This window comes from Athene cunicularia (assembly GCF_003259725.1).
Source record: "Athene cunicularia isolate RWA chromosome 1 unlocalized genomic scaffold, athCun1 chr1_part1, whole genome shotgun sequence".
Lineage (NCBI taxonomy): Eukaryota > Metazoa > Chordata > Aves > Strigiformes > Strigidae > Athene > Athene cunicularia.
In genome coordinates this window covers 81,304,514-81,326,171 of record NW_020799091.1, presented here as the reverse complement: position 1 = coordinate 81,326,171, position 21,658 = coordinate 81,304,514, and the positions used below count along the sequence as shown (strand labels likewise).

At 40.0% G+C, this 21,658-nt stretch overlaps 1 protein-coding gene across 1 annotated transcript in view; it reads right to left on the bottom strand.

Annotated features, from left to right (window-relative positions):
• The window catches only part of REPS2 (RALBP1 associated Eps domain containing 2), a 130,222-nt gene extending 108,613 nt beyond the window's left edge, over nucleotides 1-21,609 (bottom strand). The window contains exon 1 of the mRNA XM_026846229.1: nucleotides 21,445-21,609. Coding sequence (XP_026702030.1) covers nucleotides 21,445-21,609 — 165 coding nt within the window. The remainder of the gene's footprint in view (nucleotides 1-21,444) is intronic.
• Between the last annotated feature and the right edge of the window lie 49 nt (nucleotides 21,610-21,658).

Below are 21,658 nucleotides of genomic sequence, written 5' to 3'. Positions count from 1 at the left end.
GAAAGAAAGAAAGAAAGAAAGAAAGAAAGAAAGAAAGAAAGAAAGAAAGAAAGAAAGAAAGAAAGAAAGAAAGAGAGAGAGAGAGAAAGAAAAAGATCTGTCTGAAAGGACGTCTGTACATAGAGGTGCATGTGCCTGGATGTATCCTTGTGTCTCCCCTTGTCACGCAGCACTGCAGAACAAAGCAAGAGATGCAGCTTTTCCTGTTTACTCCTCTGGGTGTGGCACATCAACCACTGCTGGCCCTAATATTAGAAAAACAATTAGACCTGGGTCACAGGATGTGTAGCTACTCTCTTGTGCTTGGCCAGTTAGATGTTTTATAAATATTTCCTACAACACTGTGATCCTGCTCATAACTGATACTGCAATCCCCACTGTCTGGGTGCAAGAACACTGCAGTAAAACTCAGGATTAGTCTGTCCTAAAAAAGCACAGCTAGAGACAAAAGGTTTTACAAAAGATTGCCATTCTAAATTAAAACTCCTAGGGGTGTCTGGTGGTTTTGCTTTTGCATGTGAACCGATGTCATGTCTTGCAGCTTTGTGGAAGCCGTAGAGGGATCTGATGAAGCCACAGAAGAACCATTTCAAAGTAGGATGGCTCCAAAGTGAAGATCTCGCTACTAGAATCTCTGGGTTCATAGCGAATATGTACCCTCTTTTTTTAGCAAGCATTTTTGAACACTGTTGTACTTTCCACATAGTTTAAATAATATACATTTGTCAAGTCTTGCCTTCTCTAAAACTATGGATAGTTTAAGGAAGGAACTTTTCCAGTGTATTGGCTATAAAACACTGAGCATCCTTACTTGCAGGATTTAAAGAGAGTTAAACTATTTAAATCTCTCATTGATTTAAAGAAGTAAGTTGCTTAGAGAGGTCTAGGGGGTGGGGGCGGGGTGTTTCTTCTTTTTCAGTTGATAATTTATTTTTCATTCAGTCATTCAAAATAAACAAGATACATTTTAATGAAGTCTACATCCTAATATAGTTACAGAAGAGTGCATTCATTTCTAGAAAAGCTTATGCTATCAATGTCATGTTTATTAACTTACAATATTGGGATAAAACAATATGAAAAAATTTATAAAGTATGAAGATCTGCTGCCAAAACCAGAGTATGTATATACTGAATTTTGGACTTGCTTACCTTTAAAATCCATGCAAGAACACTGAATGTATACAGGGCTACACACAGTTGCAAAGTCAAGCGTGTGCAGGATAATGGCCAAAAAATTTACTGTAAGATACAAAGCACTGCAAAGATTTGCAATAAATGAGCATGCCAGATGAGGCCTGAACTCAAACATTAAAATATAATTTTCTATTTTAGTGAATTGTCATTGAAGCTTTAATGGAAGAGTGCATGCTGAGCATGCAGCTAAATGAAAAGTCATAATCTAAAAAGTCAAATTACTTTTCCAGCTATAAGAAATGCCATGGAAAGAAAATTAAATACAAAGAGAAAGCTAAAAAGAATAGTTAAGCAGGACAACTGGGTATGAGTTTTGAAAAATCCTTCAAGATTTAAAAAATATGTAGGAATTTAACAGCTTTCAGACAAATATATTTCTTCTTATTTCTTCTAAATTACCCACATTAAAAACATTTCAGCAAGAGGAGCAAAGATGATGGTATTGCATGTTAATATCAGAGATGCTTGAAATTTGCAGTCAAAACCAGTCTCTCTGGGACATGCAGTGAACAGATGTTCAGAGGCAATCTGCTGTCTGGAGTACTTACAGATCAAAAACATATGAGAAATGTTATAACTGCTGATAGCAGAGTCCTTCGTGAGAAGGACAGATTCTCTTTTGTGGATTTTTTAAATGTCAGCTCTAGTATTCCCTGATGATCCTATAGATTCAGAAAAATCCGAATATCCCGAGAAAACTCAGCAAAGATATGGAAATGGAAAGTGGAAAGTAATTTAGTTATCAATGTTCCTAATTAAAAAAAAAAAAAGAAAAAAGTGAGAGGCAGAGTTTTTGAAGTGTGGTTTTCCCACATTTCTCTCTTGTCCAGATACTTGGGTGCCCACAAGGGTCTGAAGGAACATCACAGACTGTCCCCAGGGAGAGCACTATTTTGGTCTGTCTCTACCTTCACAACACTGATAGAAAGCATCAGTCTAAAAGGTTCATTTCTTCTGAAGACTTGAATCCATTGGTGTTACCTTTTACTTAGTGCAGTCACTCAAGCCAGTGCACAGCTATCTCATAACATCATTGTTCAAACATTTTTTTCTTCCTTGGTGAATCTAGCAGTTTTTTCTTGCTTTCTGCAGTCCAGTGATTACTGATGGAAAAGAATCAGACTGTTGATCCCTCTTTTATTTCCTGAAGTTCTGTCCTACAAGCTGGGCAGATGAGTACTGATCAAATTCAAGAAGCACTTGCCTGTAGCTTCTCCTGATCATCTGTGAAATTTAGCATCATATATAACATGGAGAAAAAGCAGTATAGCTGCCAGAGCAGCTATTAGCCAAATCCTGTGTTATCAGTTAAATTAAAGCTGAGAAAAGTCTTCATGCTCAGGAGGAAGAAATTAGCATCCAGTTGGCAAAGCAGCTATGATAAACCAGATATCAATCTCAGCAGCACCAGAATTAATTAAGAGTAATTGCCATCTACTTCTGCACTGAAGAGAGTAATTTTTTTATGATTATGTATTTCCTTATCTTTATGTTTGAGCCTTTAAGATTATGATCACATTTTTGAATGTTACTTTGGTTTGATAACTGAAGATGGTATCTAAGGATAGATTCCATTGTATTAGGACTGTTCTAGATAAAACATCCTACACAAAAATAAATATTGAGATTAAGAAATAAAGTCTCCCAAATTTAGGACACGTCCCAAGTAAGACAGCCTACACAATGTTATTTCTGTCCTGTTATGGGCACAAATGGTGATAAATTAAAGGTAAACATGAATTCTTTAATATTCAGATGTATTTGCTAAATAGTGATGGAATGTAGCAGATTAGCTGCTATTTGGTAAACACGACCTTATCTGTAAAAATATGCACAGGCACAGAGGTGAACTTTCTTTATGATTAAATGATTATGAGAAAAAACTTAACAATAAGATTGTAAAGAAGACAAAGTGCAAGTATAAATCATGCTAACTTGTCTTTTAAACCAGAACTCTCTCCATAAGGTTGAAGGATGGAGTTGGTGAAATAAAGGGCAAAAGCTTGCAGTGTGCCTGCTCTCACAAACCTCTAGAGTGCTATAATAAGTTCAGCAAGCTGCTTATATGTAGTCTGGTCTGACTTCTAAGGGTATGATGATTTTTTAACTGTATTTCTAAATATAGCTTACTTGTACTTCCAAAGTACTAAAATACAAGCAAAAAAACACCCAAACCAACCTTTTCTTTTGCAACACTTTTGCACATCTGTGTAAATTCAAGTAACCATGTAGCCAGTGAAGTAAAAATAAGGCCCACAGTGTCTGCAGTGAATTCCACTTTCTAACTGAATCAGCGTATGTGGATCTCAGCTCTGAAATTAGATGAAATGCAAAGACTGTTGTGCTGATGTATAGACGTGCTGATTATATTGGTTTTCCCATGAGTAAAGATACATATCAACATGCGCTAATGACAGGGCTGTAATGAAATACCTCACAGTAAAGGACAGTCATATGTTAAAGAAAGGAGAATATAGAGGGGTAAAAAGCTCAGCTGCTCCATTTTTTCAGTACTGCTTAAGACATTAATTGCAGAAAATGAGGCACCTAAAAATATCTGAGTATCGATTTCCTCACAGTGCTGATGTCAGTTATGCTCCTTTCTCTCCAGTGTATCTGTTTGCCCAGTTCTGTTGGTCTTTTACTTCTGCCACTTGACAGCAGAAGCTGCGGATGTTACTGTCTCCCAGCATTAGTTGGTAAACAGATGCTTTTCAAAGCAACAGCTGCACTTCCACAAAAAACTTTAATTTTCTGTTAGAATGTTACAATGAGATAAAGCAGCTGGAATGCTTTGGAGATAAAGGAGCTCATGAATAATTCACTTGATACCTTTATACTGAAGTATGGCTGTATTCATTAAATAAAATTGCCTCCTGTCAAGTGCAGTGAGAGGGTTTGGGGAGGAAGGCAAAGTTGTTTTCACTTGAGACCCCAGATAATGACAGTTGGTGGCAAGGTAGAAATTAATGTCAGTATCATTTTGCAACTTTTTGTTTATCGTTACCCTATAGATCACTTCAATATAAAAATCACTTGGATTCAATACTCTGGAAAGTAATGCAAAGGAAAAGAACTTCAGCAGGTATGTAGATTACAAATGCTTATGGCCAGTGAAAAAGAACAGATTATGTGTGTTCGCACAGGTAGCTAGAATCACGTACTGCAGCGTACGAGGCGTTTTATCCATTTTTTTCATATGAGGTGGTGTTGGATGCCCTCATGAGTGCTACTGAGGGGTGCCAGGGGAAGGACCTGCTAGTGGCTTGAGATTCCCCCCAGAGCTGGCTCAGCATGGCCAGTGCCCTGGAGGGGTGCAGCTCCTGAGCTGTGGGTTTGGGAGCACCTGCATGAGCAGGGCTTTGTTAGGAACCAGCCAGATCCTTGGCATTCTTGTTGCCCCCCGAGGCAGAGCAAAAACTGCAGGCACTTATAATCCTTGTTGATGTCTCACCAGTAGCATTAAGAGATGTCACTATGGTTAATTGCTGCAGAGCAGGAGTGCCAATCTGGCTCTGACTAGCACAGAATGAGTATGGAAGCGTGAGGAAATCTTTCTCTGGAGGTGGAACAAGGCTGCGGGGATCTGAAGTGAGATAAGAGCCTGCTGCTGTCCTCCAAAATACCTGTCTGCTCTGACCCAGAAACACATTTCAGCTCTCAAGCTAGCCCCTAAAGCTCATATAGCACAGAAATGTTACTGCTGGCAGGTGTAAGGGAGCAGGCAAATGTCTTAATCAGGTAGCAAATGATGTATTTAATAAATTGCAGAAAGAAAAGCTAGGACAGAACCTACAGCAAAGAATGGTCCTGAAGTGCCAGCAGAAGAGGCACAGCCCTTCAGTTGGGGTCTGCCAGGAGGGACATATATGGAAGAAGCCATATCAAGGTATCTGGAGAAAATAAAGGTTTCTGGGGAGCTGGTTGGGAAGTAGCAGTTAGTTACCTCCTTCCAACCAGGGAACCTGCAAATGAGTTTGGAGTGAACCAGGGTGAGAATCTGCAGGCTACTTCTTCAGAGGAACTCCATGTGTGGACAACGACTGTAACAGAATTATGAATGCCTTGATAATGTTGCATGACTCACCAGCAAAGTTGAATATACTAATGCAGAAAAAGGCACTCTTATTCCACACAGAGATTCAGAATAATCCTGCGACCATAGAGTCCGCTGGGGAGAGGATACAAAACCCCTCATTAACAAATAGTTTCTGATTGTCAGTGAACTCTGATCAGTGCATAGAGAGCTTGACCCCTAAAAGTACTGAGTAAAATAGAGTATATGCCCATATTGTAATCAGTATGAGACTGCAGCCTGCAGGGACAGTCTAGAGTGAATTTCTAGGCAGATTATCTGGAGAAAGATATTGCAGCAGCTCAGTGTGGCCAGCTACAAACTTTTACCTGTATTCTTAAATGGGCTTTGCAGCCTCTTGTGACCTATGTGGAAACACCCCCTATACTCTCTCTTGCTAGCCTCAAGCTAGCTTCAGTAAATCCATTTAAATTATATTTATGTCTTTGCCTGCAGGGTAGAGATGCCATGAGCTATGTGAGCTGACAGTGCTAGTGAAGAAAAGGTGAATACTGTGACTATAGCACCACTAAAACTCTCTCACTGAATATTTTTTCCTGGTTCCACCCTTGATGATGTGTACTTGTGCATATTCCAAATAACTGCAGCCTTCTAGCCAAAGCTACTGTATGAAAAAGAGAACTCTACTATCTACCCCAGATAGATACAGGCAGCATAGCTCACGTGATGCAGCTTTTGGCCAGCCTTTATGATATCTCTTCTACTTGCAAGACACTTTTTGATGACAGCGTATCCCTGCTATTTTGAGTCCTCTTGAGTTTGGTGCACTGTAAAGAATTCTGCTCACAGTGATTCACTGTGATGCACTGTTGTTAGCAGTTTTAGTATGGACAATGCTGCCAGCAGAAACCTCAGGAGAAAGGATAACTGACCCGATACCAAAAGCAAGGCAAAACTGTTGACAAATAAAAGCTCTTAGTACCACTGACTGTGATAAGTAAGGATGGAAAACTTCCTGCAGCTTCCTTAGTACAAGCATAAGTACAAAGTCATTCCTTGGGTTTTCAGATTGCCTGGTTGAAGCCAAGAATGCTATGGGAGGCTGCTGAGCGATGCTGTCTGGCACACGCTAAAAATACAGTGGAAGATAACTGCTATTTTTTTCAGGAGAGTTTTCCTCCTCAGTTTTCTGTGGATTTTATGCTGTGCATATGTAGTGCTGAATGTGAAATACAGCACCTCTTTTTTCACCCAAGCTCAAAACTTCTTTGGTCTGGTGTCTTTTTATTGCTGAATGTTTTTGCTCCTAGCTACATTTCCATGAAAGTGTTTCATGGCCTTAGCATGCTATCAATTATTAAATCCTAGGGAGGCCTTTACGCATTCTTTCACCTCTCACTGAGAAAACCTGACAATTTACAGGACAAAACAATAGCACCTGTTAAATTTTGGATTCAGTGAAATTCTAGCCTTGCATTCTTCATGCAGATTTTATAACTCTACAGTTTGAAAGCTGCATTTCAAGGCAAAAATGAAATAGTATCTCTTTTTTGATACAGTGGAAAAGCCAAACTTTTTCTTAAACTGTCTCCTGGGTGACTAATGGCCATACTTCTGTAAGTGAGCAGCCTATCTATTCTGAATGCTCTTATCAGCACTTCCAAGGGGTTTGTAAAGAATGACAAAAAGCCATGGTACAGTAACTACTTGGATGGCAGATTAGAATTCCAAGGCTTGTGTGCTTTTTCATTTAAGAAAGAGTTGCAGTGTTTTAAAATGTTGCCAATCCTTTCTCCCCTCCCTGCCCAGTCCTAGTCATCTTTTTCCAACCTCTTAGAAGTAGTGTTTAAGTGTTCCTAAGCCAATATAACACAAACTCTGGAAGTTCAGCCTCAACTGCCCCTCACAGTAGTCTCGGTTCTGTTACTAGACATCACATCAAATTGGCTAAAGGACTGTTTTGCCTTACTGATTCAACAGGAGAGGATGTGGAAAATGTGGTTGTGTTCACCTCTGGCAGAAGGACAACAACAAAGAGTATGTCAATAACAATTTATATTGTTGCCGCTATTTCTTTACTGAATGTGTATCTAACACCTAAACTACAATTTCGAAAAAAACAAAGGGAATAAATGCAGTTAGACTCTGCAGATGATCACCAAGTTAGTATTGCACAAACATTTCTGAAGTGCTATACCATTTTAGTGACTACTAACTGGTTGCAAGCCACTTTAATAAACCTAAACAAATAAACCAATCATTTGTAAGAGTCATAAAAGAAAAACTACTCCCTTTGGCTCCACAGTCCTTCATTACTTGGCTAGATGCATTTGCTGAAGACAGAGCTCCACCAGACTGATTCAAGCCAAGATGACAAATTCCGTATTTCAGGTGATAACATTTTTTCCATTAGGCAAAGAATTTTTTTTTTTTAAATAATTATTATATTTCAGAGATAGATCTCTTTCTTATTGGTGATTTCCATCTTGTGACTAAAATTTGTTGGGATTTGAACTAAATACTATTTATTTTCAGAGATAATGAGCATCAATTTGAGATGGTCAATAATCTGTAATAACCAAAACCGCAACAAAACTAGTGTGCTTAATGTTAGGAGAAAATAATGAAGTATAGATTTTAAAAGGTCATTATCAAAATTTCTTCATGTGCACCAAAAATGGACAACTTGCAAGAAGGTATGAAAGGTTTCATTTTATTCTGCAGCTAACCTGACACAGTATATCTGCACCCCTGAACATTTGCAGCAAGAAACAGCTTGGAACACATAAGTATTTGCAAGGCTATGTTAGACATCACTGAAGTGGTTTTGTACTTTGAGTGACTCTCTGAAAAAATTTTGAGCTTGTATGTTTGTCATTTTCAGGGTTTTTCTCCAGTTAAGTTAATAAAAGGTGTTACTTCTTCATATGAGCTTTGTACCTTCATATAAGCTGTGAGGCATTCCCCCACTTTGTTCTTTGTGACACTGGAGGAATACTGGTTAGAAAGCAGGAGTAGTAGCCTTGGATCAAAGGCAAATATCCAGGCATGTGAAAAGACCTTCAGCTGACTTCATTGCAGAGTGATAATTATTTACGTTCAAGTGATGTCACTTGAGGTACTGCACTTGAGAGCAACTCTGGCATGCAGCACAAAGACTTCTGGGGCCATACGTCCAGATTCTCAGTACTCTAGTAAGTGGAGATGTACTGTGAGTTTCTTTACAGTGAATGGTGGAAAACATTTTTGCCATTACTTCTATAAAGCTATGTAACATAAATAATAGAATTGGTCTGGATGGAAATGTGCATTCAAAAGCACCAGAAGAAACAATGGAGCAAAGCTACATCACAGTGGAAGAGCCATTCCTCTTCCTGTTATCTCAGCATTAAGACAGACCATAACCATAAAGATATGTGAAACAAAGGAGCAAACAGAAGAGGAACTTTGCTGAAGAATTATGGAGGATAAAATAAACAAGGTTGTGACGCAAAAATATTGTTCCATAATAATGTTCACTCCTAAAGAGTATAAAATATGCCCAAACCAAATTTACTGTCACCAATGAAGTGGAACTCAAGATGTAGTGAGGACCTGAAAGCTATTTGATGTTGCCATCCATATGACATACAGCTGATCCTGGCAAAATTTCTCAGGCATGCACATGTCTTAGTGTTTGCAAGTATGTGGTCATGAGAGTGTCAACTTAGCAGATTGTATATTAATATCCTGTTCTGCCTGCCTAAGATCTTGTATTCTCTTTTGTTGCAGTAACAACCTACAAGGACTGTGTATCGCCTGTTGTGTAATAATACTATGTTATGGACTTACTTAATGGTTTGCTGTTCCCTCTAGGAAAATGTATCAGAAATTCTGATTCTGTTCCCACAGCACTTTGTTCAGCAATTTCAAACTGTGGGAGAATGAAGGTTTTCCAATATAAGCAGAAAGACAAACCTAGTTAATGGTTTTGAAAGTGAAACCTGATAAATTTGGATGAAGATGTATGGCATGATTGCTTATGCAGAGTAAGAGCTGGCTCTGGTAATTCTGTCGGTCTCTCGCAAATCAATATCCTGAATTGCTGTGACTAGTGCAGATATTATCATACAGCTGTGTATGGCAAAATGGCTGTACAAATAGCTGAGGACATGAATTCCTGTGAGCTTTATGCTTTGCTTTCTGCTCAGTCAGACCACTTGAGTTAAAAGTTTCAGTACAACTAGAGATAACCCTTCTTGTGTGAACAGGAACTTAAAGGCAATTTTCAGAAAAGTAATGCACAGGAGAGTTTGGTTAGAGGGGTACAGCCACTTTCTGTCACTCAGTGGTCCAGCATGGACAGAGATGACACTGTCACAGTACTGATTCTGGTGATGATTCTGGTGATACTGTTACTGATGAAAGCCATTATAGTCTATATTTAAGATGAAAAGATTGCATCTGAGTTAGCTCATGGAAAGTATAAATTTCACATTTTAAAGTTGATTCATTTAATTTGTCTTTGCTTTGTCAAAACAAGGAGTAACTTCATCTGCATGTCCCTAAGTAAAAGAACACCCTGAATGTTTAAGGTGATGAAGGACAGACTCCCTGGATATACCTGAAATCTGCTGCCAGAATCAGAGAAGGAAGTCCTTGCTGAAAGGGCTGTAAAGAAGAGCAAGAACAGAAAACCAAGAGAAAATGAACCAACTGTATCAATTGCTGACAACCTAACAGACAGCATCTGCAGTGGATATCATTTGCTTTAACATCAGACTCCCAGTCCCTGTTGGAGGATCAGTCATAAAGAGGATAACCTTTGCTGGCCTGAAAGCTACCAAACAAGATGCCTGGGAAAAACACAGTGATTACATCAGTCTCTTGACTCATCTTTCTGCTACACTGCTTTCCTCCCTCTGCTTGCTAATCTAAATGCTGGTAGGAAGCCCTGCTATCTTGTGCAATATTGTGTTACGGACTTATTTAACAGGCTTGTCTTTTTCTTGAGCAAAATGGCACATAAATTCTCTCACAGTTCACCCTTCAGCAAACAAGCCATAACTTGGGACACAACAAGAAACAGCATATATTAGCTACAGGAGCGGTGTTTCTTCCACATTCTTTGTTTGTTCTTTCTGCATTTGCTTCTTTTGGGGACAAATGGACAATTCTGGTGGAAAGCACGCACACGCGCGCGTGCACACACACACACACACACACACAAATATTTCATATCTTTAAAAAGTCTAGAAAGAATCTAGAAATATAACCAATTGCCCACTTCCACAGAACTCCACAGCACTTGTTCGTGTAAAGCTTAGATATGTCTTCATGCAGCTGCAGGCACAGATATACTCTGAGTGCTTCTAGCCTTCACTTTCCCATGAGAAAATTAGTTTGCAGCATGCTGTAATCTCTATGTGCATTTCAGTATTACTCTATGCAATAAACCAAACATTAGTTTCTATGCAGCATATTCACTAACATATGTAAGGAATCTCCTCTTTTTCTTTTCTCTTAGCTCAGCGGCAACAACTGTGCCAAAAAGGGTTTTCATTTTCTTCTCTTTTCATTTAACACAAATTCTCTCTGCTAGTTAGAATTTCTGAAGTGATCAAACACGACCCTGTTAGCAGGGGTGTGGTTCAAGACCCATTGAAAGTCTGTGCCTTGTGCAGAAAGATCACCTAGTAGGCATTATCAAGGTCCTGCTGCATTCTAAACACAAAGAAATGAGAATCCTGAATAGTATGGAGCTTTCCTGTACAGCACCAACTCCCAAACCAGCTTGCTGCCCAGCACTTGCAAGACTTCAGTGGCAGCAGCTGATTGCTTGCTTTCCTCTGAGACAGTAGCTACTATGGCACTCCTTCAGGGTTCTTGCAAGATGCTGTTACCCCAGAAAAAAAGGGTCAAGCTGATGTCTGAAAAAAAATGTCATCGTGGCATCTTGCCACATGCTGCCCCACTCCACTTTGAACAGGTCTTTACACAGACAATTTTGTATTGTTATGTGAACAACACACTTAATGCTATTATCAGTTGCTTAGAAAAATACTACTCATATCTAATGTATTTTGAGGATTCTATTCTATTAAAATAGTTGACTGTCTTCATAGCACATTTTGGAAGTCCTTTTAAGATTTAAGAATTACAAGTCTGACCTGACACTTGTAACATTGCAGTTTAGCATTCTTTTATCCCTCTTAGGAGGAGGGTTCTGTGCTTCTAATTTTAGCATGACTTTTTTTCTTCCCCTTTTCTCCTTTTTTTCTTTTTTATTTTCCTTTTTTACTTATATTGTATTACAAAGGCTTTGTTGAATAAATGTCCCTGGGATTTGTGATACCAGGTGGTGAATTTTATTGTCCTTAATTCTTGTAGGATTTTAGTCCCAATGAAACTGTGATTCTTCTGTGACCACCCTCTCATACACATATAAGCCTTAAGACACAGCACTACAGGAGAGGCTGTGGGTAGCTGTACCAGTCCAAGTGAAGTCAGAGGGAAGAACCAGGTTTCACCTCTCTGGGGCCCTCCTTTTCCTTGTAGTTAATTGTGAGAGTGTGCTATATTACCCCTTAACAACTTGTGGTAAATTCTTCCCTTCCATCTCCCTGAGCATATGGAGACAGGGGATGTTTCCACATTTTTGCCCACCACCTCATCTCTTTGTGTTCCACATGCTACCAAAATATTTCTCTTTTGAACTCTTCTGTAGGATCTGAAAATGTGCTAGGCCTTAATAAAACACATACAAGATCAACAGTATACTGCCCCTAGATATTTCCATTGCAGAGCCAAGTAAGTGAGGAGGAGAGACAGATGAATAACTCCATGGTCACACATAGGAAAGAGGGAAAAGTGTTTCCAAATGTTCTGTTAAAACCTGTAACATATTTTTTAAAATTCTCACATTTCAAGTCAAAATCCCCTGAGACAGAATTTCTGACCTTCACTATCTTTGTTCCATATGTACCACTGCCAAAATGCTGAGTAGGCATTTGAAATTTACCTTCTACATGTCATTTTAGCTAAGATACTTACTGTGAATCTAGAAACTTTGTTCTGAAATAGGTGCAATTTCACTGCAAATACTAAGCAAAGCATATAATGCTACCTGAGCAAATGCCATGGAGGCATACAGATGATAGGGTATCAGCATATATAAGAAATATAAGCAAAAAGCACTGGAAAGTCTGTCAAAAAGTTGTATTCCTTTCATCAAAAATATAAAGGAAACAATTTATGTCGACACTAGCAAGTAGCACCATGCAATAGGATTGGATCTGTAAAGCAATTGGTTTTGAGGACCTTGGCTCCACGCTAAATATATTTGTGAGGTTTTTAAAAAATTATTTTACATTATCTCTTGTCTGGTTCTGTACATCTGACCCTCTCATTGGCAGATGGAACATATTTCTGCTTTAGTTTCACTCAAAAAGAATCCAATTCATGTGCTCTGTGATCAGTCTGTGGTGTAAATCAAACTAAGTGAGGATAATCAGAAGGTTTGCTTCAAAAGTTCACTCCTGGTCCAAACTAAGACATTAATGTTAATGTTAACCCCAGAAGACTTACAATCAGCGTTCTGGAGCAACTCTTTTGGGAAGTAACTTAAATTTAAGAAAAAAAAAAAATCTGAAAAGTTATCTCTTTTTTTTCCTACTTGCTTGTTTCACCTGGAGACAGCTCACTCATAAGCATTCACAGAGCCACCCTGATTCTCTTCCAAATTCTATATTATCTCTGCTATCAGGGAGATTGCAACCATGAGAACTGCTTATTTTGCTCATCAATGACTTTGAAGTGCTAAGGCTTGGACAACCGGCCCAAGCCAGAGCTGACCTATAGATGAATCCTGTATATTTTATAACTGATAACCATTGTACTAATAGGTATTATAGTAAGTTATAACAAACCACCTATTCTGATGTAAAAAGTGGAAGTACTGAAGCATGAAAAACAGGCCCTGAGCCGAAGCTGCTAACTCAGTATGTAATCATTAGTGAAATATGTATGGAAGATGTAGCTCTCTTGAATATATCTTTATCTTTCTTTGTTAGTGGACAAAAAAACAGGGTCATGGAGACCGTTGTCTGGCCCTGTGACCTGATGTGTGGCTTTGCTCATAATCCAATTAGATAAGCAGGGAAACTCCCTCAGCTTCTCCCTTGAGCCCTGGCCAGGCTCTGGGGGAATCCAGTGTGAGATTGAAACCAGATATTTCCACTCAAAACAAAGGTGCCAGCTATTCTGGCTTGCTGATTTTGGGGTATATAAGGCTAGACCCACTCACAGTGACTGTGGAAGCCTCACCTACGGATGGATGCATTGCATAGGATTTCCCCCTTGCTGGGATAGGCTCTCCAAACCCTCGCTGTAACCAGGGCTCCCCAGCGACTGTGGATCTGGGTGATGGTAACGTATGCAAGTGCTGATGGATCTTTCTTAATCACTATTCCCTCTCTCTCAGGTAGCAATGATTTGATGCATTACCCTGTATTTTCCTATTTGTTTAAGTGCACTATTCTGTCTTTTCTTACTGTATGTTTTCTGTATTATTCTATTATTTAGTTATTTCTAGTAAAATATGTTTGCTCTTTTCACTCTGGTGTCTGAGTTTAATTGATAACCCTAACCAGCAAAACAACCTTGCACAGTCCCATCTTCCTGTATCCAACTGTCTTTCTCAAAATCTAAGAGTAAGACAGATCTTTGGGTCAATAACTGACATCTTCCTATGGTGTCTGTAGAGTGCTGACAGAGTCAGGTGCTGACCTGTGGCTGTGGTATGCAGAAGTAATGATAACACATAACTAATAACAAAGCCATCCTGGCATCCAACATGCTGCTTCTGTGTCACTCTTCCAAAAAAGAAACCAGGTTATTCACACCCTCCTTAACCTCCCATGTGCAATGTTTTTTTTAAAGTGACAGATAGCCAAAAATGACTTCTCACACAGAAATATGTTATCATGTAGCCTGTATTTGTCTCCCTAAAATTCAGCAAAAAACAGGTCCTTCTTAAGAAAGAGGGCAGAGGTGTTGTGTTAACAGTTGTCACTGCTCTACTGTTCCCCCCACCGTACTTCACAGCAGAGACTGAAGAAAAACACAAAACAATAAAGCCAAATGTTAGCATTCCGGGCATGTGGCTAGAAACTTGAGACAGGATTAGCAGTCAGCAGTTCTGATTCCCTGAATTACTTTGGCCAAGTTGCTTAGGCCCTGTTTACATGAGATTTCCAGCTGTATGGAGAAATAGTTCAAATACGAAAGCTGAGATTTTTCTAAAACCCCTAGCATTAGGGATTTCCTCAGTTGATGGATGCTCAGTCTCAGACACCTTTTAAAGAGGATCTTTGCAGTATCTCAAATCACAAGATGCTTTTAAAATTCAGGTCTTATTTAATTTGATCCAGTTGTTCTTTCAGCAAACCAGCAATTTTGTTAAAACCTTTTTCCTTTAAAAAACTCCTTTAAAAAATATTTTAAATGCATGTCAAATAAGGTCTCAACAGTGTCCCACAATACTGGGAGTCCTTGTACTCTTATTTAGCTCAGTTGTCTCCCACTGAAGTCCTAGTTATATATCCCATTTATACCAGTGAAACTCTCTGCCACTGCCAGCAAATGAAAGCATGTGAATGGAGTTTTCACCTTCTTTCTCAAGTTTCCTCATCTGCAGAAGACAGACAAGAGGCAGAGAGACAATAGGACTAGCTGACTGTTCAGGGAACTGAACACTCGCAGACACCACAGTGAACTAGCAGTAAAGTGCTAACACTATTGACTTGCATGGCCTGCGGTGCAATTTCACAATTGGCTCAAACTAATCTGAAAGCAGAGCCTGAAAGGAGCCATCCCTGTTCTTGCCCTTGGCCATGTGCTCCCCTTCGTGCCAGGTTTAAGACCAGGAAGACTTGCAGTGAGTATGCTCAGCTTGATCACCTGGCTGAAAACCAACTCTGCTAAAAAAAAATAAATCAGCTAGACTGGGGACATGACTCAGCTCCCCACTGACCACTTGCACGTTAGTGCTGACACAAGGGCAGGGGCAGAAGAGTGGCTAGCAAGAGAGGAGATCGGGTCTACTTCTTCTAGCATTATTATGGTCTTGGACTGGCTTAAGTTGTTCATAAAAACATACTTTGAAACGTATTGCAAAAAGACATTAACAGCATGATGAACTTTTAACTGGCCCACTGGGAATATAAAACAGACTGCTAATTGCAGAACATGTTCAAGTACAGTTCTGACCTGACAGGACAGTGCCACTATCTTTCTTTCCTCCCACTTCTGAGCACACAGCTATGCCGTTTTAGCTGCAGACACCATTGAGAATAACTAGCATAAACAGCAACAAAATTTTATTTGCTGCATACTCCTAAAATGGTTGGGTACCCACCAGCAGACTGCAGAATGTAAACAGGCACCAGCCTAGTCTCAGCAGATCTTCCATCTGCCTGTTCCTTCTTCCCTTATATGATGTCCCTAACACATTGTGAATCCATAGTTAATCTGGTCCCAGCCTCTGCCTGCCAAAGTAAAAAGCTGTACAGCCATATGACATAACACCTATCCATTACTACATATTCTGTGCAGTACCATGGTTCTCAGTATTCACAACACTCACAAAGAACAGATCATATAAAATTCAAGATCTCTAGAGCTTCTGAAGACTGCACCTGAGGGTGTTCTGCCATAATGGATGAGTAAATCAAACAGAACAAACAAAAATCTTCATTACCACAGAAACTGATCAATGAGCTAAAACAGCTTGGCACAGTTCCCATCTCAGCGGCTTTACCTCTGAGATATCCAGAACCTTGAAGGTAATGCTGTTATTAATTGCTTCAAGTCTCAAACGAGTAAGAGTGAAGAACAAAGAAAGAAACCATATGGTGATCCCAGAGAAGTCTCTGAAAAAGGCCAAGCACTCAGGTGGGGAGAGACATTCCCAAAGATTAGAAGGCAAGAGCAGAGATCAGTTTCCTTCACTGAATACTTGTGGAAGCTTTTAAGCCCTAAAGCAGAAGATGAAGAGGAAATGGATTCTAATAAACATCTTCCTTTCACCTTCTTTGTCATGGGAGTCTTAGACTTTCCTACACTTCACAATGCTTCAGCATGTCATTGAGAACAGCAGTCTGCCTCAACTCCTTTCTGTATAACTGAAAACGGCAGCTTCTGAATTGCAGACTTCTCTGATTCCTGTGACCCAGACACAGGCTTGAAACTACCCCACTCTTGTTCCCCAGGTTCCTCTGAGATCACAAGGAGGGAGGCCAGGGCAACAAGGAACTCCACTGAGCCAAATGCTGGAAGCTTCAGAAGTCAGATGTCTCCTTCCGTTTTATTGAAAATCCCCCTGTCGGAACTCATTTAAGCATTTATACTTTTAAGAAAATAGATTGTTTGTTGTACAAATTTGCATATCTGTTACTTCTCTCAAAAAGCCAAAGTATCTTCTGCTGAGCAAAAAATTCTCTGCCTTTTCTTTTAATATCGCTACATGTCTGAAAACTCCACATGTGGGTAATAATCTCTCCAGGCCAGTAGGTTGCAGAACTATAGCAATGAAAGCACATCTGACATCCTCTTGGAAATGTATAGCATGGAAACCAGCAGATATTGCAGCACTGTTTCATAAGATGACCTGTTAAAAACTACTCACATATTTCCCTGCTCTTCAGTAATTCCACCAGTTCCACTACTCTGTGCATAATTAATGGAAGTGTACCAAGCCAGTTAGGTAAATGTTGATATCTATGCCTCAAATACTACCTGCCATTCTATAAAGAATTATTAAAAAAAATGCATAGGAAATGTCAAACAAATGCTGCAGAGCACAGAAATAGCCTATCAAGCCTAGGTGTTATGGGAATGTTGCCATGTACATGGCAAGCAACAAAAAAGCGTTCAGCAGGGTTGGATTTTATTAGTCTAGGCTTAGTGCAATATTAACATTATTTTGTGAGGGGAAGGGGGGGCTTGTTATATGACAATGAGCTTAGTTTGTAGGTTCCAACATAAACATATTCTACATCAAAAACCCACTGTATATTCCTGAATACTGAAGGAATGCACAAGACTGCCATAGGACTGCTTCTCATTTGCAGCATGAATTTCAAACTACAATGGTTAGCTGGGTGTGACAAATCATGCTAATTATCCAAAACAGGCAGATCATGTGTTCCCACTACAGCATCCCAACAGTGGGAACAATCCCACCTAGAAGGTGCAAGAGGAGTATTTGTCTACAATGCTGGATACAATCCATGTGAGTCATGCCTTCCCCTAAGTACTGACGTTCCTACAAGTGTTCTTTATTTGTTGCAGAGCGAAAGCGATCATTTGCACATGGCTATGCGGCATACATATGTTGCATATCAGGAAAAAACAGAGCCAAACCTATTTAGAAGTGAACTGCCAGAGACATGCTGTCATTAGACAAATCCCAAACTGCATGTCACAGAGAAACTAAAAGTCCAAGACACTGCTACACTGCTACAGCTCAAGATTTTCTGTGACAGCAGGGTATTTGTTAGGTGTGATTTATACTGGAGAGATAATAATTGCTGGGTAAATACAAAAAGAAATGGATGAGCAGTGGGGCAAATAAACATGGTCACATTTCAGGAAATTCTGAATGGATATTTGCATCAATTACACTGAGGTATGTTTTTCTCATCTGTATGTTTGATGAAAATGACGCTTTATTCCTAACAGGCTACTGAGACTATGCAATGACAGCAAATATATTAGAGAATAATAAATGCTGAGGCTGCTACTTTACTTTTTCAATGGGCAATTTTGAGGCTTTGTGTAAACTTGATTTTCTTTAAACAATTTTCTGAGATGGTCATTCACAGTAATACCTACACCTATTTGCTGAGTTGTGCTATGCATAACATATAAGAGACATAAGCATCAGCATGTCAGCTAATTCTTTGCAGAATAATAAATCAGCATACCTGTCTTCAAGCTGAAAATTAATAAGTGCATATAATTCTTCATAAGTATATCTGGTGATTTGAAGCACAATGAAGCACAGACAGTTGAGGATGCAGGAGACATTTTTTTACTAAAATGAAAACGCAGTATTTCATGCTTAGGCTTAAAAGAAGTATAGCTTAATGAAATAAAGCTTATGATTCAAGTCACCCTTTTACTTCAAAACTAATTTATTGTACATTTCACACATACTGCAAGTGATGAACAATGGCCTTGGACAATTACTTTCCTTACAAAGTGTGGGAATCAAAGGATCTGGTTTAGATGTGTGGTCACAGATATGACCATGCTGATGAATTGCAACCTAAGAATCAATGATGTGCCTTCTTTGATAGCTGTACTGTTCATAAACTCTTTTCCATGACAATCTCAATGGGAAAGAAAGTACTCAATAACAGGATTTTTGGTGCACGGACTTAAATCAAAAGAAAATGTGGCTGTGTGCAAGTATAGTTGCTAACAAGGAGAAGAGAACTGCACTGGTCACTTACCAATTATTTTGATATATAGGCATGACAGGCTTTGTTCACCAAAGATAGTATTAGTCCTGGCAGTCCATCAGAATCCAACTCGATTTGCAGATCCTAAAAAGGGTCTTCAAAAATTTGTTGGGGGTTAAGGGGCAGTTTCTCTCCAACTTATAGTTCAGTCTAACCCTACATGGTATCTTGAAGGACAATTTTGTTTATCATTTTCCAAAACTAACTCACATTTTCCCCATCATATTCCCGGTAAGCTGGGGCAACGAATACTGCTCTTTACAGCAATAGGCACAAACACCATCCCACTCAAATGTTCATACAGGCTTGATCTTTCAAGGTGCCATGTAATCGCCCTTCAATGAGAGCGAGCAGAGGTCACTTAAGGACAGGAAGCCTGACAGAGATTTCCTTTATCCAGTATCAGAGGTTTAAGTGATCAACGCTCTGTAACAACACAGACTCTGAAAGGTTCAGTCTTCACTTTCCAATGTTTTAGGAAGGCCTCAGCACTTTGTAGGAGTAGACACATACTTGGCAGCAAATACCATAACAACTAGTAAGCATTGCCAAAGGCAAGCTGGTAATACATCTCATATGATCAAGGCTCTGTGTCTGTGTTAACGCACTCACTTGTGCACTCCTATGTAGCAGATCATTTTGCAGCTTCCAACTGATTTAAGAAGATTCTCGCTTTGAATAACTAAGCCATGCATAGCTTTAATTCCAATTTGTGCAGGTTTAAGAAGAAGATTCATATATAATTATTTAACTTCACAAATTTTTCTGGTTTTCAACACTGTCTAAAAAAGCAATGGTTCATTAGGAAAGGCTTGCCGTTTGAGGAGCTGGCTGCCTACCTCAGCCGCCTTCTCTGATTCCCATGCTACAACCTTCGGCTGCTATTACCAGCCTCTGACTCTCCAGCCTCTTCTAGACATAAACATTTTCCATAACTGGATTCCTTGTTTGAAAAAACTGGAGCCCAGGCCATAGAAGGCTGAGCCCATGAAGAGTGTTCTCACAGAGGGAAATTTAAATACACCAGCTCTTATTTGGCCACGTGTTCCCCTCTCTCTCCTGCCACTATCTCTAGCTGAGCACAGTGGGCTCCACTACAGAGCTAATTTCCTCCCCTTCTGGGACTCAAGGCATATAAGCCTTAGTGATACAGGATTCACCTCCCTGAGTTTAATACTGAAGCAAGAATTAATCTTAAGACTGTAAGTCACAACATTGGAAGAAACCCCATGCAATTTGGAGGCAAAACGTTCTTTTGAATCTTTAGGGAGATTTGGGAGAAGCCAACCCGCTTCCTAACTGCCTCTATTTCCATTATTCTGCTGGAAAGCTGCCAGACAGATCTACCCTGGTTAAGGCTGTTGCCTGTCGCAAGCACTGTTCATTTAAGCTGAATAGAAAGTAGTTAAATTAAATGGTCTTCTGGTTAGTGGTAGCTGAAATGAGAGAACAGAAAGGCTGGGCAAGCATGGTGGCAGAGCTGGATGATCAGTTTGTATGTGACCACTTGAACGAAGCTGTGTCACTCACCACAGCAGTCAGGCAATACCACTGACGCTATTAGACAATAGGACTTGAAACTCTAAGGCTGACTGATATTATGTGACTGAGGATTCAGTAATGCAGTTCAGTGTCTTCCATGTCCTAACTGCAACTAACAAATAGTTCAAACACGCATTTCTCCTACAAAATCAAGCAACATTGTTATCTTCAGCATCATCTCTGAAAAATAGTAACTATGCAGCTGTGGCCTCTCTAGCTATTTTTATTTACAGATTTATAGTTGTAAAGTGAGATTAATGTCTAAATTTTTAATATAATTTAGGGCTTGTTAGCTAACACATACTAAATACAGGCCAACTGCCATTCTTTGCTGTTAAATCTAAGTTTGTTTCAAATGCAAACAGGCCACCTGGTAGCTGCTGGATATCGCAAGAAATTTCCATTTTACTGCCAAAGCCCCAAACCTCTGTATACTGTGGCTGTGCTGCTCGCCCCATGGGCCACAGCCAGCTACCCAGAGCCGCAGCAGCCCTGCACAGCCGCCTGCTGTACTGCACCCCTCCGCTCCCCCCGGCCACCCTGGGTTCCCCAAAATTTCCTGGACATCGCTGCCTCCACTTGTTTCTCAGAGGCTAATCTCTATTCTTCATTTGTGTCTGGATAATTTTTTATCTGATTTTAAAGACACGGGCTGCTGTTTCCTTTTTTTAATGGATAAATTACAATTTCTGACTGGTGGCAATGGATATATTGCATTCTGGATTTTGGACTCTTCTGTAGAAAAAGTCATTTGTTCTCATTTCCCTCTCAGTGACCGCACTGTCCTCTCCTTTCTGAACGTACCCTGGGTTCTGTCCATGAGAATTTATGAATGACTTAATACTACAACTGCTCCTGTTTCCAATTTATAATTCCAACGTGCAGTGATTGCAGCTCTATTTGGTAAACCTGCCTCCGAGCAGCAGTAACAAGTAGGGTAGTTTAAAAAGCACCAGAAGAATGTTTTTGTTCTTCACTTACTCCTGAGTGTTTTGGGGATTTTATTTAACACCTCTAGAATTTTGATTTTTTTATTTTATCCCTCAGCATGGATATACGAGTGTAAATGACACTCGTGGGTAGCACTGTCGTATTCTGATTTTCCACAGCGGTACTGACGGGAGGGGCTCCCGGGTCGGTTTGTGGTGGCACCAGCGTTATTACCGGGGCTGGGAAGCGCCGGTACTCTCCGCCCTGCCTGCCCCCGGGGGCGCCGTGTGCCCGGTGTATGCCGCCCGGACAAAACAGCGGCCTCTTGGCGGCACCGGCGCCCTTCCGCTGGGGTGGGGTTTGGGGGCAACGGCGATTTGGTGAGCAGATGACCCGCATCGCGCCGGTACGCCCACAGCGCGCCCCACGCCCGCGGCCCGCGCTGAGC